Source organism: Camponotus floridanus, unplaced genomic scaffold, assembly GCF_003227725.1.
Source record: "Camponotus floridanus strain SB8 unplaced genomic scaffold, Cflo_v7.5 scaffold195, whole genome shotgun sequence".
NCBI classification, from domain to species: domain Eukaryota; kingdom Metazoa; phylum Arthropoda; class Insecta; order Hymenoptera; family Formicidae; genus Camponotus; species Camponotus floridanus.
Genome location: NW_020229320.1, coordinates 179,403 through 194,778, shown reverse-complemented (window position 1 = coordinate 194,778; position 15,376 = coordinate 179,403). Strand labels below are relative to the sequence as shown.

The 15,376-nt window shown below is 27.8% G+C and overlaps 1 protein-coding gene across 1 annotated transcript; it reads right to left on the bottom strand.

Moving 5' to 3' along the window:
* Positions 1–12,836: 12,836 nt before the first annotated feature.
* On the bottom strand, positions 12,837–14,186 carry LOC112637703. Its single transcript, XM_025407930.1, has 3 exons — positions 13,740–14,186; positions 13,472–13,654; positions 12,837–12,904 (listed from the first exon to the last, which is right to left on the bottom strand). The coding sequence occupies exons 1-3, from the start codon at positions 14,062–14,064 to the stop codon at positions 12,888–12,890; spliced, it is 525 nt and encodes a 174-aa protein (XP_025263715.1). The 5' UTR covers positions 14,065–14,186; the 3' UTR covers positions 12,837–12,887.
* Between the last annotated feature and the right edge of the window lie 1,190 nt (positions 14,187–15,376).

Genomic DNA, 15,376 nt, shown 5'->3' with positions numbered 1-15,376 from the left:
GGAACCTGCTATTTTTCATTACATATTCTTGTAGCTTATCTCGAAAGCTTTCCAAAACACTATAATTAATTATTTTTTCATGAAGTACTTTTCGAGTTATAAGGCTTGAAATCATTTCTTAATTTTTCATAAACCATAAAATATCTTGTAAAATATTCATTTTTCGATTATTTTACTTTAATACTTGTATGTCAAAAATAATGAGAGGAATCAATTGGTGTAAAGAAAACATACAGTCGTTTTTAAGAAAAAATATGGAATTGTTAATTGCAAATTACATATTTTTTCTTAGAAACAACTATGTGTTTTCTTTACACTAATTGATTCCTCTCATTATTTTGTACATAAAAGTATTAAGGTAAGATAATCGAAACATGAATATTTTACAAGATATTTTATGGTTTATGTAAAATTAAGAAATGATTTTAAGCCTTATAACTCGAAAAGTATTTCATGAAAAAATAATTTATTATAGTGTTTTGGAAATCTCTCGAGATAAACTACAAGAATATGCAATAATATATATGATGTTCCATTTAATAAATTTAAGGTGACCTTTATGTGATCTTCAAATGACTGTTCAAGGTCGAACCAATGTTACTCTTATGGCACCCTCAAAACCATACAACTTTTGTTCGAAACATTTTTTCATAATTTCCATATTTCTTGAGATATTTGCTTGGGGCGATTAAAATGAAACACCCTGTATATTGCAATAGGTAAAATTTAGTGGAGACTTTTCTAATTTGAACATTTACTAAAATTTCTTTTATTAATGCCTTTGTAACTAATAAGGAATATACCGGGTGTTTCAGACCACCCGTACACCTCATTTTAAAGCAAAGGAAGTGGTTATTTTGAAAAATGTTTCAGACAAAAGTTGTTGAAGATAAAGTAATGCATTACATGGGTAAATTTGATTGACCTTGGGTGGCGTCGTGAAGGTCATGTCAAGGTCGACTTGAATTTTTTAATGGGAACCCCTATTTTTCATTGCATATTCTTGTAGCTTATCTCGAGAGCTTTCCAAAACACTATAATTAAGTACCTTTTTATTAAGTACTTTTTGAGTTATAAGGCTTGAAATAATTTCTTAATTTTACATAAACCATAAAATATCTAGTAAACCATTCATTTTTCGATTATCTTACCTTCATACTTTTATGTACAAAATAATGAGAGGAATCAATTGGTGTAAAGAAAACATACAGTTGTTTTTAAGAAAAAATATGGAATTGTTAATTGCAAATTACATATTTTTCCTTAGAAACAACTATGTGTTTTCTTTACACCAATTGATTCCTCTCATTATTTTGTACATAAAAGTATGAAGGTAAGATAATCGAAAAATGAATGGTTTACTAGATATTTTATGGTTTATGTAAAATTAAGAAATTATTTCAAGCCTTATAACTCAAAAAGTACTTAATAAAAAGGTACTTAATTATAGTGTTTTGGAAAGCTCTCGAGATAAGCTACAAGAATATGCAATGAAAAATAGGGGTTCCCATTTAAAAAATTCAAGTCGACCTTGACATGACCTTCACGACGCCACCCAAGGTCAATCAAATTTACCCATGTAATGCATTACTTTATCTTCAACAACTTTTGTCTGAAACATTTTTCAAAATAACCACTTCCTTTGCTTTAAAATGGGGTGTACGGGTGGTCTGAAACACCCGGTATAATTGATACTAGAGTGTCTGATACTAGAGAGAAGTTGCTTTCTTCTCTGTAATAAAATCTACTAAAATGCTCAAAACGGAAACAAACTAACTATATTTCTTTAATATAATATAATATAATATAATATAATATAATATAATATAATATAATATATTCTTTAATATAATATAATATTTGTTTATTTCTCTGAAGTTTAAATATCAAATTTTGTTCATTATTGATAATATACATACCATTAGAAAGCAATTTATCCTTCAGCATATTTTCACATTTATCGTTAAAGAAACGTAAAAAATTGTTAAGATCCAACCTAAGAAAAAATAAAAAGTACTTTTGTTATGTATTACATATATAGAAATATAAAAGCAATTTTTACTAAAATTTGCAATATAAATGCAGGATGCCGAAAATGGAAATTATATCTATAATTATTATATGTTTAGTTCCAAATTTAATCCATTTAATAAAAATTGTTCATTTAATAAAAATTGTTTAAAACAAAATTGGAATATTGATATTGATTTTAAATTAATTTTTACAAAAAATCAGTCTAAAAGTAATCGTATACATAAAATCAAACACATATATATTCTTTTAGACACATCAATTTGTCTTGTAATTACCTAATGTAAAAAATTTAAGATTTCGTAAATTATTGTTCTTAATAGCTGTTTTTTTGTAATGTTTTTATAAAAAAATTATAAGAATCTATAGATATGAATAGTACACAATTAATTCACAAAAAAAATATACTGTTTATAAAAAGTAATTGAAAAAGCTACAATAAATGAATTAAATTTTTTGTAAATAAAGTTATTTGTATGCTTTTTAGAAAATCTATATTATATAAATTCTCGAATTTCGCATTACTTTTTGCTGTCGAAATCAATTTCATATTTGACAGCTTTTGATTATCGCGAAAATTTACGAATTGTCAAAATTAGAGTCAAATTAAAAATTTCTTATAAATAAGAGAGAAACAGAAAAAAGAAGAAAGATAATTAAAGAAAGGTATATATATCTTATATCTATATATAAAATTAAAAATTTGATTTTATCAAAATATGTGTGTGTGTGTAATATAATTTTACAACATATATAAAAGTAAAATTGCAAAAGAAGTATCTTTATATATATATATATATATATATATATATATATATATATATATAATAAACTAACCTGCCTGCTGATAAATATTTTTGTATTTCTAATATTTTATTATCTCGGTTTCTGTTTTTAATATTTTTACGATGCCCACTAGTTTCGACTGTTTTTAGACGTTTCAGTTTTATTTCTTCGTCAGTTATTAATATTTGTAGATTATCTGTAAGCATATTATCTGTAAGCATATTATCTGTAAGCATATTATCTTTTCGAACAGTTTGTTTACTTTGTGTATACAATGGAAAAAATGACAACATTACCTAAGAAACTCCAGACGTTTTCATGAGTTTTGTTGAATTTTCTTCCTACTATATTGTGAAAAGTTTCTGTTATATTATTTGTTCTCATAGGACAATCATAAACGCTGACTTTTGATGCTAGTGGTAACCATGTTTTGCCTACATATGTTAAAAAGTCATTAACAGCAGGATATTCATGAGAAATTTGATCAGCTTCAAATTGTATAAAGGAAAGTGCTTCCTTAAAACGATCAGAAGGAACCAATGCCATAGTCATAGTCATTGATAAAACGTTTTTTGGTGCATCCATTAAACCTAATCGTCGCCAATGACGCAAAAGTGCCTGTAAGTGAATATTTATATATTATAATAACTGGTTTATGTAAATAATATAGAACAAAGAAAACAAAAATAAATTATATAAAATTATAATACATACTTGATTATAGTGAAACCAGCACCCATGTGCTTCTGCTGCTGGAAAGTATTCATTTATAACTTTCATGGCTGCCATTTCATAGTCGCTCATTATAAACTTTATATTATGTTGAAGCATTGGTACTAATTCTATAATTTTGTTCCAAATAGCTCTGTACATATTACTAGAACGACTTTCACACAAGATAAAGATCATAGCAATACCCTGCAAAATATAATAACGAATTACAGTATTCCTATTAAAATTAAACAATGTATAAAAGTATGAGATATAAAGCCTGAATTAATATTATTTAAATCATGATTTTATTACTATTTAAAGAGAAAGCATATTTAAAAAGCATGTATAAATTTATTACAAAGAACAATAAAAATCATATTTTTAATTTATAACTTCATAATGTACATATAAAATATGAGTGAGGCCCAGTTGCACAGAATAAATCGGACACAGCAGGTTGAACGAATCGGGCACAGTGATAATCGGACACAATACTAATCGGACACAGTGGAAATCGGACACAGTAGAAAACGGACACACGGTGATTGCAATCGGACAGTACGCATCCAAAGCACAGGGCGATATATTTTGTCCCTCGCTTTGCGCGAAAAGTTGCAAACCCATGTGAAACCGTATAATTATGGACTCTGTTACACATTCGAAGCACAAGGCAAAGCTGCCAGCTCGGCGCATCTCCGAGTTCACACGTACATTACGTTCACATCCCCGTTATCCCCTCTACAAGGTGTTGCATATTGCTTGCGGCGGAGATCTGGCAGCTTTGGCACAAGGCGATATGTGTTTTCCCTCACTTCACGCGAAAAGTCCGACTGGTCATGTGTCCGATTTCAACCCTCGTGTGTCCGTTTCTTACTGTGTCCGATTCGTTCAACCTGCTGTGTCTGATTTATTCTGTGCGCAACTGGACCCTTCCCTAAAATATATATTAAATATATATAATATATTACACTTTTTTAAACTAGCTTTCTATGTCTATATTATAAAAGAATGAAATATTTACTAATAAAATAGCTAATAAAAAAATTAATTAACTTATATTACAACTTTTTCATGCTTTTTTTGTCATTTATTGAATAATATTTACACATGCAATTCTAACTGGTGACAATACGTTATATTTATTTATATCATTTTATATTATATTATTTAGTTATATTGTTTTATATTATGTTATATTTTCATTACTTACTACATTCATATAACGGGTATGTAGTGTATACATTTGACTCATTAATGGTACACGTGGAACAATCTACAAAGTTAACATTATTTAAACGTATTGCTTTTATTATAATATATAAAAATAACAATATACTATATTGTAAGATATTGAAACTTACATTAAATGTGCCATCAACATAAAGTTCTGTTGATTTTTGTAATTCTTGCAACAGCTCATTACTTGTAAATATTAATGCTTTTTTTCCATCGCTACAAGTCACATTTCCTTTATAAAATTTGTTTAGGGGTTGGTAAGTTAATAAATTCGCAGCAAGCGTCTCCATATTCTTTGGTAAAGTTGGGCGAAGTTTGATTCTTTCACGGTACAATGTACTTTTCAATGTTGTATATGACAATGTTGTAGCTGCTTCAAGATATCTGTATTACAAACAACAAATATAAATTCCAAGCAACAATTATAAATTCTTACATTAATTACAGAATTAAAATTGATATCTCGAAAAGGAGTAACGTCTATGATTCAATTCATGTTTTAACAAATCTATGATTCATATGTAGAACTATATAAACGGAAGCATATACAATTCAGAAATAAATTCGACAAGCAGATAGATAGTCTAGACGCCATATGCTATGATATTGTAAATATGTTAAATTGTTGTTTAAATTGTCTTTTAAATTGTTATTTTTTTATATGGAAGATATAATACAACTTTCTTAAATGATAAATAAATTGCCAATATTTAATAACATTTCTTTTTCTTTGTGTAACTGCTAAGAAGTGCAATATCATCAGCATTGGCATAATAGCTCTTGAGAGTCACAATGTTTGTTCCAGTTGAAACGTATATAATAAACAATATATTTTTTTAAATATTCTTTAATTTGTTCTCATTAATTAGTTTGTGAGAAATAGTCTTATTTATAGCAAAACTCGTATTTGATCCTTAATTTTGTTTTATTTTTTATAGAATATACACATATATTTATGTAAGAGATAGAATATCATAATTTAATTACTATTACCAAAACATTATTACCAATACTTTACAAATAATATATATATTACCAAAAATTTAATAAATATATCTATTCCTTTTTTGATAAATATACTATTTATCAAAATATTTACATCAACTATTTATTAAAAAAGGAATAGAAGAAAACATTGCACGAACAACATTCAATAAAATCATTATATCAATCTATTTTTAAACTTTTGTTTCCTACTTTAAAATATGTAAATAAAAATTGTCAATCTCTACGATTAATTAAAAAAAACAAAAAAGGAATATTATAATATAAAGGAATATTATTAACATCGTTAAAAATATTAATGTTATATGCCTCTTGAAATAAAAAATCTTACATTAAAAATCAAGAAATAAATTATTACATCATAAGAATATATATCATAAAATAAAAAAATTCATTACATATTTTTATAGCTTATTTCGAGAGCTTTCCAAAACACTATAATAAATTATTTTTCCATTAAGTATTTTTCGAGTTATGAGGTTTGAAACCATTTCTTAATTTTACATAAACCATAAAACCATATCTTAAAATATTCATTATTCAATTATCATACCTTAATACTTTTGTGTACAAAATAATGAGAGGAATCAATTGATGTAAAGAAAACACATAGTTGTTTCTAATAAAAAATATGTAATTTGCAATTAACAATTCCATATTTTTTCTTAAAAGCAACTATATGTTTTCTTTACACCAATTGATTCCTCTCATTATTAAGAAATGATTTCAAGCCTCATAATTCGAAAAGTACTTGATGTAAAAATAATTTATTACAGTGTTTTGGAAAGCTCTCGAAATAAGCTACCAGGATATGTAATGAAAAATAAGGGATTCCATATGAGAAATTGAAGATCTTTACGTGACCTTGACAACGCTATTCATGGTCATACTAATATTACTATGTAATGCGTTACTCGAAACCCTACAATTTTTGTAGGAAACATTTTTGTCTGCCGTTCTCGGTTTTTGAGATATTCGACACAGGTGGTCTGATATTGATAATGCAATCAGGATTGATCTAAAAATTAATTAAATTATTAAAACTTGTCAAATTATATTATTATATAAAATATTTACAAATTATATAAAATTAATTAAATAAAATTTATTATATAAAATATTTTTAATACAAAAAAACTTCATGGACTTACAAGAAAATACAATTAAAATATTTTGAAATAAATACATCAAGATTTTCTTTTATTTCAAGAAGCTTACTTGAATAAAATTATATGAAAAACTTAAAGTCTATAATAATAGATTTGTAAAAAAATCTACACAAAAAAAAATTAGAAATTAAACTCATATTAAAATATTTGAACAAAAACAAAAAGCATGATGCTGTATATAAAAATAATAAAAATAATTTATTATAGGCATATTATGCGATGCACATTATGCAGGAGATTCAGAAACGAGAAGAACTACAACAAAATGTGATTCTACATATTATAGAGTATGATCAGCTAGTGTTAAAGAAAATAATCATTAATAGCATTAACCAGTACAGAAGCTGAGTACAAAGAATTGTAATATTTGAAGACATTTCTTGAAAAATTGACAAAATAAAAATAAACTAAATATAAATAAGCAATCATAATGCAATAGCATCAAATTAGAGTGCTAAACAAACATTCAAAATAGATGTTAAATCTAAATTCATACATGAATTAGTTAGAGATAATGTAACTAAAACTAAAATATTGTCTAACAAATAAACGGTTAACAAATCTTTTCACGAAACTATTAAATATGTTGAATTTGAAAAACAGTTATTATGTAAATAGCACAAAATTAAGAAATAGTGTTAAAACAAGAATCAAGTAAAGATAATTTTGCGTAAATTTTATAAACGAACAAACACACACACACACGCAAACACATATAATGTTCTGAAAACTATGCAAAAACTTAAAAAATACTTGCTTTCTGCAGACAGTATCAAATATTTCTTTCAACGGTAAACATGTATCTCGACAAAGTTGCAGCATTTCTTGTTTCATGATAGAATGCCTTATTTTCCATTTTATTGGAATATGAGTATGATCTTGAACTAAATGTATTTTGCCATCCTTCTCAATTTTCAGGGTACCAGGACATTTTGTGGAGCGACGAGTATTACATCTTAAAATATTTGAATTACGAGAATCCTTGTTGTAAGTATAATCATCATAAACATAAAGTATGGTACCAGGTTTTTTCCCATATATTTCCTCCATCTAAAAAATAAAAAAAAACTTTAGTATAAATATAATTTTAAAGTTATTACAAATATAATTTTAAAAAATAATAAATTTCTGAATAATAATGTTACAATGAAATTATTAACAGTTTTTTAATATTAATACATAAATATTTCTCATAAATTAATAACGTGTCACAGAATTCAGTTATGCATAAATATCTCTACTATTATCGAGGAAACATGATTCTGTTACGTACAGAATTCATTACGCTTTGTATATTACATGTATCATAAGATACGTTTCAGAAGCATGTTTTTAATATTTTTAGTAACCATCTCCTCGAATACATCCACAGATGTAAATGACACTTTATTCAAATACAAAATGCAACACAGTCCTCAATTAATATGTATTTTATAAATGCAACTATTAAGTATCATTATCTAATTTAAAAATTAAAACGTAGTTTTTTACATGAAAATTACAAATGAGCAACTCTTTTTTTAAATTAGTGTGTTACATAATAAAATATAATAAAATTTGGATAATAATATTCTCTATTGCAGATAAGCAGAATTTTTATTATTGCATATAAGAGAATAATTACAGTCATACATTTTACATTTTGCAATTTATTCTGAATCTGTTTCATATTAGTAACTTATGTTAACTGAAATGTTAGCCACATGCTGATTCAATATTTCATATAAATAAATATAACGATCGAATTAATTCCCTGAGAAAAAATTTTATGTTATGTACATATTATGATATCCATAACTCAAATTGAACATATTAACATGAGTAAAAAATTTCTCTTTGAAAGTACTATATTACTTACGTTAGTAACGAAACGTAGACAACAGGCAAAAATATATTTGGATAAGAACAATCGCCACTCCTCGCACAAAATATTTTGATGTATTTGATATTCTTCTGATTGTTACTTAGAAATACAACACGAGCACGATAGTTACAACAGAAGCAGTATTACGACAAAAACATAAAATGCATTAAAAGTTATGTAAAAACCGTGGAAAAACAACGAGAAACACTGCACTTATCGGATACCACAGGAGCATGTTACAACAAGAGTGATACGACAAAAGCACATCAGACACGTAACGACACGAGCATAGAAGAACTAAACATGGCGGAAAAAAGTGCGAAAAGAAGGGCGGGAAGAAGCGCAATGCGTATGAATGCATTTATCACGTGCTGGGCTCTCGCACAACAATTCCGTAGCCATTAACATAGTCGTAACCGCGAAAATCAAACAATAACAAACGTCTATTGAATCCGTAGAATTTAAACACATTTGTTATTGATTGATTTCCACGGTTATATTTAGTTACAGAATTTATATGCGAGAAACCTTAGGCCGATATGTACCTTTTAATATTAAAAACGTTAATATGAAAAATATAATTTTGAGAAATGAAATAGAAATTACTAGCACTTTTGCAATATATAAACATTTCTTATAAATTCTTAGAAAGTCACAGAATTCATGTAGGCATAAATGTCTCTATTTTTAACGAAGCATAATGATTCTGTTGCGAATTTATTTTTTTGTTTAGAATTCAATACTCTTTGCATACAAAATGTAACATAAAATACATTTCCAAAACATTCTTTAGCGCTATAAATATCCGTAGATGTTTTCGTTAAAATTACAAATAAGCAATTCTTTTTTAAAAGTAGTGTTTTACATAAAATAGAATAAAATTTGGAATAATATTCTTCATTGCACATAAGCAGAATTGATATTATTGCATATAACAGAATAATTACAGTCACTTTTAATATTTTGCAATTTATTCTGAATCTGTTTCATGCCCTAAGGGCCTATCCAGACAAACTTGCATAGGTGCATATGCATAACATAAGACCATATGGACCAATGAGCATCGAGTATTATGTTATATAAGTCAATATGGCGACTTAATACTCGATACTCATTGGTCCATATGATCTTATGTTATGCATATGCACCTATGCAAGTTTGTCTGGATAGGCCCTTAAGGTTAAAGCACATAAAATTGCATAGGCGCATAACCATAAGCATAAGGAATTTGATTGGTCCACAAATATATGCATAAAAAAATAAACCAATCAATTTTCTTATGCTTATGGTAATGTGCTCCTGCAATTTTATGTGCTTCCACCTTTAAAGCCCTCACACATGAATAGCTGCATTATGCATAATATAAGAGCATCGAGTATTAAGTCGTTATATTGACTTACATAACATAATACTCTAGCTAGGATTCCTAAAAAAAACAAGCTCTATCATTGGATATCGGACGTCGTAATCGGATATCAGACACAGTGTGAGTCCAGCATAAAATTTTAGCAGAAGCAATTCGACCAATCACGGTTGAGATCTTAAGCTGTCGTTTTGAAACGTAAGCAGCACTAACGATTCCCTATGGTTGAAATTGTTACATCTTAAGTTTTACGGCTTAAATTTTTTTATGTGCCCGGGCCTTAATGGCTTCTGCAGACAGGACGCGGTAACGCTTCCTGTGCGGCAAATCGTGACGCGATAGCCTGATTGGCTATCATCTTTCGCTCTTATGGAAACGTTGTAAATTGATTGGTTGTCGTCTTTTGCCGCGTGGCAAACGTTACCGTGTCCTATCTGCAGGAGCCATAAGGCCGGTATTCATAATCCGATCTTATATTTAAGATGGTCTTAAGTCTTGTCCGAGATTGACTTAAGACCTCATTCAACCAATCAAATAGCTGCGTAGCATTTCAAACTCGAACTTAAGACGATCTCAAATATAAGATCGGACTATGAATACCAGTCTAAAGCTGACATTACATATTTTTGTTTTGTGCCCAATAATATTTCAATCTTAAAAAAAATATTTATTTTTAACATTTTTTAAAAACGGATAATATTAAAAGTAACACATTTATTTTTTAAATAATGTAAAAAAGAATGAATTTATATATTTTAATGAAGACAAAAGATGTTTACAGACGGAGCAAATAGGTGAAAACAAATAAAGGTGCAATCAACGCGCTCGAAAAAATTTTTCGTTTGACATATGTAATATCGGCCTTAGACAAAAGCCTTCCCTGAAATATTCGAAAGAATGTGAAAATACTAATATACGCCACATACCAAATCCAAACTAATTTGAAATACAAAAGAAATAACTTTATTGTTGTGAATCTGACAAAGAAATACAAAATTAGAAAACAATTAATAAAGTAATCTTTAATGTTTAATAAATGCGTAACATTGCTTTTTTTCGTATTTCAAATATTTTGTGTTTTAAGTATTAGTTTTGGATACAAAGATTTCGATTAAAGTTTTAACAAGATTGTGCAGTAAAAATCTTATGTTTTGAATAGATACATAATTATACATATATGGTATAATTGCATAATGTATTGCATATTTATAAATTAATAATTAATAAGAAAATAATGAGATATATGATGTATAAAAATAGTTATTTGGATTTGGTATGTGGAGTAAATATAGTATTCTTAATGTTATATATTCCTTTTGAATATTTTATTTGTGCAAATGACAATTTCGTAAACAGTAGAAATAAAAGATTGTAGATGAAGTTTATATAAATTTTTTTTTCGGCGATTACAATTTGTTCGTTCACACGTATTTTTTTTAAAATCGCCGCATATGTCGACGCTTTGTAATGTTCGGCCAACTTCTCTTTTCAGATTATCCGTTGATTTTCCCGTAATCATATATCGATACTGCTCGACACTGGTGCAATGTAGATATGGGCAATTCTTTTTCGTACACTTGGTATTTTGGTATTGATAACAATATTTATATGAATGGACAAAATCACAATCTAAATTTGCGCAATCAGTTTTTTGGCAAGTATTTTGCAACATATTTCCTGAAACATTTTTTAATATATTATTTTATAAAATTACATAAACTGCAATACCTTATAATGTGTTATAAAATATAAAGATTTATGAATAACACTAAAGTTATAACTACCTTGTTCTAAGCCATAAAATGACATATTTAATGACATATATAAAACGACAGAATGAAAATAAAAATGTCCGGATATGAAATAATCAATTCATATTTTTTTCACAATAACATTTGCAGAAGAACAAGAACGATAACAGTAAGCATGGCGAAAACGACATGAGCAAAAATAACACATAAGCCTATGTAATATAACCTATACGAAATTACATGCCGGTAATATACATAGACGTAACATATATATAGACTGTGCGTTGTATGGCCGATTTCATAATGTCTGTTCTTTTTGGCAGAATTAGCTGCATTAGTACAAAGTTTATACTTTTTGCCTCTCTTGGTAAGAAATCATTACTTTTACGTTATGTTACTGTAGCAAAGTCATCTTTTAAGTTTGTTTTCGTCATAATGCTTTTATAGGGGATTGTCCGATTAGACATAGTACGATTAGACACAGCCAATTATATCGACCGATGCCTAGGGTAACTAGCACGATCAAGCACGATTAGCCAATCAAAGCCAGTTGTGTCCAATTGTACTGTGTCTAATTGTAGGTGTCTCAATGCAGCCAATTTTATCAAAAAAGAACAGGCCTCATGAAATCAGGTCATGCAACGCGCGGTCCATAAATAACGTTTATGATATAATCAGTATATGATTTCGTTTAGCTTGTTATATTGGCTTATGTAGTATTTTATATTATGTGATAATCTTGAATTTTTTGTATTCAAACTTATTATCTATAAACAAAATATTTGAAGCATAAAAAGGGAAAAGAGGTTATTGTTGTGATACTAAAATAATTGCAAAGTTGGGAAACAATTAATAAGGAATAATCTTTAATATTCAATTAAATGCGTTTCATAAAAAAATTAAAAAATATTAATATTCGCATCTCTTTTATTAACCTTGCACCTTTATTTGTTTTTGTCTATTTGTTTTCATCTATTTGCTCCATCTGTAAACATATTTTGTCTTCATTAAAATATATAAATTCATTCTTTTGTACATTATTTAAAAAATAAATGTGTTACTTTTAACATTATCTGTTTTTAAAAAATGTTAAAAATAAATATTTTTTTTAAGATTGAAATATTCTTGGGCATAGAACAAAAGTACAAGTTTAGAATTTTTTTAACATATGGTGTGCAAATACTGCAAAATTTTTTCCAGATATTTTGGAAATAAAGCGTAATCTTCCAATTCCAGTATTCATATATCGCTCATTTGCTGCAACGGTAACAATTCAAAATTTGCTTTAAGTCATTGCAAAAAAGTTTTTATTTGTACTTTTTATTAGTAGAATAAGAAAAAGCTTTATTGTTGAAAGAGTTGTTCATTTTAGTATTAAAATTATAATAAATCATAACGTTCAAAGTCATTTTCTGGAAAATCGTTACTTTTTAATATCATTTTGAGTTATAATGATATTAAACTGTTGTAATAGATTAAGTCATTGGTATAGCAAATTAGCCATATATTGTTAAAAGTAGAGATGAAGAGAATTTATTATCTTTATACTTACATAAAATAACAAACTTTTCCCATGTATTACATTTTACGCAGTGATATACTGGCAAGGCACCATCTACGCGAATTTGCAGTCGATTCGTACAATATTTGCAATAGACGTGGCCACAAATCAATGCCTCCATGTCTTCATTTAATATTATGTAACATTTGTTGCATACTGGAGGAGTATTATTTACTGAAAGTATAGTAAATATATTTGTTAATTTATCATAGCAATTTAAGTTACTAACTAAAATGTTTAAATAGTTAAAGAAGCTTACTATTGTTATTATTGTTGGAAGCTGTTCCACATGATAAACATGGCCATACACACTCTCCCAGCAGATATAATGAACATGTATGTGCTCTTAATTCCGTTGAATAGGATTCTCGTAAAATGAAAGCTAAACGCTTCATCTCATTATATACCGTTTCACGAAACGGTCGTACATTTTTATTAAGCTCAACAATTTCATCCTTCGTTAGATGTACAAATTTGCACAATCTATTCCCGTTACAAGATTCATTACTGCAGGCAATAATTTTATGCTGCATTTTGCAAGGATTTCTGAAGCACACTCGTATCATATAGTCACGACAAATCATTTTGCAGTACTAGAACTTTTTTTTAAATAAAAGACAATGACATATTTAACAACATATATAAAATAACAGAATGAAAATAATGTATATTTCGGATATGATTTAATATTGTTCTCACAATAATGTTTGCGAAAAAGAAACGACAACAGTAAGTAACACAGAAGCGAAAACGACATGAGCGAAAATACTATCTATATCATAGACGTAACAATATATAGACCGCGTGTTTTATGGCCGATTTCATAAGGCTTATTCTTAGAAGTGGCTGCACTAAGTCCGTATCAGATTACACATTGAAAATTGAAGATTCAAGATTAAAAATTAAAATTTTATCAATCAGTACTTGCTCTGCGCACAATAGGAAAAATATTAAATATTAAATATTAAATATTAATTATTAAATATTATATATTATTTTTTATATATTATATATTATTTTAAATATATATATTATATTATTTTAAAACAAGGAAATGAAATGGACTAACGCACATGCATTGAAAATTAGGAATAAAGAATCAAAATGACAGAATATAAATATTGAATATTAAACTCGTTTAATATTTCGTTGAGTTAATATTAATGGGGATTGCCCGATTAGACACGCTAGTAATTTCTATTTCAGTTTTCAAAATTATACTTTTTATATTAACTTTTTTAACATTAAAAGATACATATCGGGTTAAGGTTTCTCGCATATAAATTCCGTAACTGTCAATATAATCGTGGAAATCAATCAATAACAAATTTAAATTATACGGATTCAATATACGTTTGTTATTGTTTGATTTTCGCGGTTATGACTATGTTAATGGCTACGGAATTCGTGTGCGAGAGCCCAGCACGTGATAAATTCTTTCTTTCTTTCTTTGAATTTTAATGGCCACCTCTGATCTAAGAGCGATCAGTATATTCAGGCCAACAACTGGTTAACGGTGCCACTGTCGAACGGTGCTACTGTCGAAGCCCTCGAGGGAGGGATGAGAAACTCAAAAATTTTATTAAAACAAAAATCACGCGAAGAATGTGCAGGAACACGTCTGCTCCCGTCCAAAGGCGGTAACGGACCGTGCACGTGATAAATGCGTGCATACGCTTGCGCTTCTTCCCGCCCTTCTTTTCATGCTTTTTTCCGCCATGTTTAGTCTTCTACCTATGCTCGTGTCGTTACGTGTCTGATGTGCTTTTGTCGTATCACTCTTGTTGTAACATGCTCCTGTGGTATCCGATAAGTGTAGCGTTTCTCGTTGTTTTTCCACGGTTTTTACATAACTTTTAATGCATTTTATGCTTTTCTCGTAATACCGCTTTTGTT